Genomic DNA, 4318 nt, shown 5'->3' on the forward strand with positions numbered 1-4318 from the left:
GCTGCTCTTTCTTTGGTGGTGGCAGGCCTCGACCAGAGCTCAGTCCTTTCCTTGGGCGCCAGCTTGGCTGGCTTGGCGTCCTTCTGGAGGGAGGGGATGCAGCGCAGCACCTTGAAGCAGAAGAGGCTGCAGGGCAAACTTAGAGAGCTCCAGCTAGCAGTCCCCTGGGGGCAAAGGCGGCGCGGTGTGACTGCGTGGCAGGGAGGAGCGTTTGCCCATGGCCTGTCCTGCCTCCCTCTCCATCCTGAGCCTCACCTGGGAGCAGGGCTGCCTGAGGTCCCCGGAGGCCACCCGCAGCGCCCAGACTTCGGTCCTCAAGAGCCCAGGGCCCGGTGTCCGCCGTCGGTGAGCAAATTTCTGCTGGTGGGGGAGTCTGCGCAGTCTCTGTGTTTGGGGCAAAACGAAACCATATGACCCTCTTCAAAGAGAGCTCCTTATCTGCTGTTTGGTGGAATTTCAACTCTTTTTTTTTCCCCTGGGCCCCAAAAGGAAAAAGTGCTCAGGACCAGAAATAAAATCCAAAAGCCTGAGATAAGTCATAGCGGAGGGAAAGAAGAAGCCAGCGGAGGCACTGGCGGGTCCTGGAGGCGAGACCTGATTCGGCCCACTGTCCTCCCTGCCGCAAGGCAGTCTGGCTGCCCCAAACCCTTCTCGGAGGGTCCCTTGCACTCCTTCGCCGCCTTCTGCCTTCCGTTGGTAGTCCAGGAAGCACTGGAAGGGGTGATCGTGGAGTTCCTGATCGCGTGCAGCAGCGCTCTGGTCTGAGACTTGGGGCCGAGCCGGACCCCTATCTGGGTCTCAGTTCCCCATGGGCGAAGCGAGGAAGCTGGGCTCACGAGGGGCGCACGAGAGAGTCTCTAGAGCCCTGCCAACGCGTCCCCTTCTGGAGGAACAGCAGGGCCCCAGCCTGCATGGGCTGGCTGGGGTGTTCAGAGCGAAGGAGCAGAGTTTGGGGGACAAGAATATTTCTTTTGTACATCCGGGACGCGGCGGCTCTCCTGGGGGCGGGCAGGGCAATGATGAGCAGACTCAGTGTCGCGCGGGACCCGGTCAAACTGTTGGCCTGGACTCCGGGCCTTGGAAGGGGCGCACGACTTCCGATGCACCCACAGGCCTCCTGGTTTGAGAGCCGCCGAAAGTTTGGCCCCCGACACAGTCCCCGCACATCCGTAGCTCCCGGGCAGGCGGCGGAACTGCAGCGGCCTTAAGTCCGTCCGAGACGGTTGCGGGGGTGCGCTCCTGGTCCCGCACCTCCGCAGTAAGTGTGTGTGCGTGTGTTGTAGCGGTGGAGGGACTTTTGACTCGATGAACCAAAGCCCGCTCTTAATGTTGGGGCGAAGGCTTCCTTCCCGCTGGACCGGAAGGGCAGCTGTCCGGCTGGGCCGAGACGTAGGGGCAGGCGCCGGCTCAGGCAGGCCTTACTCTTGCAGCCCCGTTGGGCCGTTTGCAGTGAGGAAGCCCCGAGGCCAGGACTGCGGACTTGGTTTTCATCTGGCTCTTTCTCTCTCTCTCTCTCTGTCTCTGCTCGTCCTCTGCAGACGAATCGGCAGCGGAGACCGGCCAGCGCTTCCTGTTCGACGTGTCCAGCCTCTCGGACGCCGACGAGGTGGTAGGCGCCGAGCTGCGCGTGCTGCGCCGCGCGTCCGAGGAGCCTGAGCCCGGCAGCGCGATTCCTCCCTCGCTGCTGCTGTTGTCCACGTGCCCCGATGCCGCCCGCGCGCAGAGCCTGCTGCACTCTCGGTCCGCCGAGCCTCTGAACGGGGCGCGCTGGGAGGTGTTCGACGTGGCGGACGCCGTCCGGCGCCACCGACGGGAGCCGCGCGCCCCCCGAAAGTTCTGCCTGTTGTTGCGCGCAGTGGCGGGCCCGGCGCGGGGCCCGCTGGCACCGAGACGGCTGGGCTTCGGCTCTCGGGGCGGCGGCAGCGCGGCGGCGGAGGATCGCGCGCTGCTGGTCGTCTCCTCCCGAACGCAGAGGAAGGAGAGCCTGTTCCGGGAGATCCGCGCCCAGGCCCGAGCGCTCGGGGCAGCGCTGGCCGCGGAACAGCCGCCGGATCCGGGACCCAACACCCGGGCACCGACTGCTGTCTTGGGCGGCCGCAGAAGGCGGCGGACCGCGCTGGCCGGGGCTCGGGCCTCGCAGGGCAGCGGCGGCGGCGCGGGCCGGGGCCACGGGCGCAGGGCCGGGAGCCGCTGCAGCCGCAAGCCGCTGCACGTGGACTTTAAGGAGCTGGGCTGGGACGACTGGATCATCGCGCCGCTGGACTACCAGGCCTACCACTGCGAGGGCGTGTGCGACTTCCCGCTGCGCTCGCACCTCGAGCCCACCAACCACGCCATCATTCAGACGCTGCTCAACTCCATGGCGCCCGAGGCGGCGCCGGCCTCCTGCTGCGTGCCCGCGCGCCTCAGCCCCATCAGCATCCTCTACATCGACGCTGCCAACAACGTGGTCTACAAGCAGTACGAGGACATGGTGGTGGAGGCCTGCGGCTGCAGGTAGCGAGCGTGCGGGGCCGGGGAGGGGCAGCCGCGCCGAGGACCCCCTGCTGAAGAGCAGCCGCGGGCCGGGCCTCGCACCGAGCGCGGGTGCAGGTCGGACTCTGGCCCCGCGCCCGCGTGGAGGAGAGAGAGCGCGCGCTCACGCTCACACCAGCTCTCACACCCACCCACTCGTTCACTCATGCACACGTTTACCGTGACTGCCCCCCAAGCCCTGGGTAGAGATGACCCGACGCTACCGAATGTCGCCGCCGCGCGTACTCTGCAAACAGGTTACTGTTGCTCCCACCGCCTCCTTTAGGGGAGACGGTGGTGTTTGTTTTGATGTTAAAACAACAGATACTACATCCGGTAGGAACAGGTTAGGGGGCTGCGGGCTCCAGATGGGTGAACTAAAGGGGGCACTTGCGTAAGTTGTATCTCACCCCTTCATGTTTCTGAGTGTGGGGCCCGGGGGCTGGGTGGCTGAGTTCTGGGTGTTGCCTTCGTGGACGGACGGGGCCTTTGCTGAAGGTTTGCGGCTCCCGGAGGCCATTCATTCTGGGAAGGAGCCGCTGCAAGGGCCTTATCCATTTTCTTTGACTTTAAAAATGGACTGTGCCCCTCAGTTTTGAAAGGGTTTGTCTGAGAGATCACATTGTGGAGTCTCCAGGAGCTCTGCAAAGGTCAGCACTGTTATTTTGTTGTTAAAAAATCAATTCTTATTGGGAATGATCTAGAAAGCAGAAAAATATTTTCCTTTGAAAGGGGGGAGTGAAATTGGGAAGAGGTTTTAAACTGCAAGGCTGATCTGACATGAAACTGGGGAGGGCGCATCCGCCAGGTCCTGCCAAGTCCCTCGGCTGGGCAGCCAGGGTGGTGGCAGTGCCTTGGGCCACTCAGGAGGAAGCGAGCGCAGAGTCTGGGGCAGGAAACCTATGGCTTCTCCTGGAGACCTGCCGGGAAATTTTCCGAGGCAGCTGCCAGGGAGGCTCTTAGTGCTTGAAAGAGGCAGGGGGCGTCCTGGGCGGCTGCCCCCAGCAGAAGACGCAGGCGCTGCGCTGGGCTCGCTGTGGGGGCAGCCCCTCCCACGGCACAGGCGCGGGGCGCGCAGACGTGAGCTGGAGCTCAGCGGGCGGGTCTGTGTCGGCTTTTACCCGCGGTCACTGTGCCGCTGCTGCAGTGTTTGGCAGCGTGACAGTGACTGGAGATGAAGCCACACAGGAGTGGTTTTCTGAGCTTTCAACTCCCCAAAACCCAGCGGTTCAGAGCAAGAGGAAGGTGCCCTCCCTCACCCCCTTTCTCTGGCCAGGGCACCTGCAGGGTGGCTGCGGTGGCCCCTTGGGAAGGTCTGGGCCTTGATGTTGGGGAGCAGAGGTGAAAGTCTATCTTCCAGTCCCTGGATTTTGTCCCCAAAGGGGCTTGTTGATGGTAGGATTGTCTGTCCATGTGAAAGGGAGCTCACACGGAGACAGGCTTCGTAGTTTTATTTGGTTCCTTTCTGTCTGGAGTCCTTTGTGGCCTGTGTAAGTGGTTGGGCGAGGGGAGGGAAGTGAGCTGGGGCGCGCCTGCTGCGGCTCAGGGGGCACCTTTGGAAGCCCCGGCAGCTGTGCCCAGCGCACCTGTCCAAGGCTGGGTGCTGTCCTTCAGGGTCCCCAAGAGGCATTCGTTCTCCCCCCTTGTCTGGATGCTGAGGCCCAGGGCCCTTTAAACACATTTTAATTCTCAGTGATTACATTCTGAAGAGAGAGAGAGAGAGAGAGGTGGAGAGATGAAAGGTTTAGATTCAGCTAATTTATTTAAGGGCCCCACCTGAGTCTTTTTTACCCTGTAACATTCC

At 62.9% G+C, this 4318-nt stretch overlaps 1 protein-coding gene across 1 annotated transcript in view; it reads left to right on the top strand.

Annotated features, from left to right (window-relative positions):
- Positions 1-3948, top strand: part of GDF7 (growth differentiation factor 7) — a 5470-nt gene extending 1522 nt beyond the window's left edge. The window contains exon 2 of the mRNA XM_037151849.2: positions 1539-3948. Coding sequence (XP_037007744.2) covers positions 1539-2500 — 962 coding nt within the window. The 3' untranslated portion in view covers positions 2501-3948. The remainder of the gene's footprint in view (positions 1-1538) is intronic.
- The last annotated feature ends 370 nt before the right edge of the window (positions 3949-4318 follow it).

This window comes from Artibeus jamaicensis, unplaced genomic scaffold, assembly GCF_021234435.1.
Source record: "Artibeus jamaicensis isolate MK-2021 breed Jamaican fruit bat unplaced genomic scaffold, CSHL_Jam_final contig_465, whole genome shotgun sequence".
Classification (NCBI taxonomy): Eukaryota; Metazoa; Chordata; class Mammalia; order Chiroptera; family Phyllostomidae; genus Artibeus; species Artibeus jamaicensis.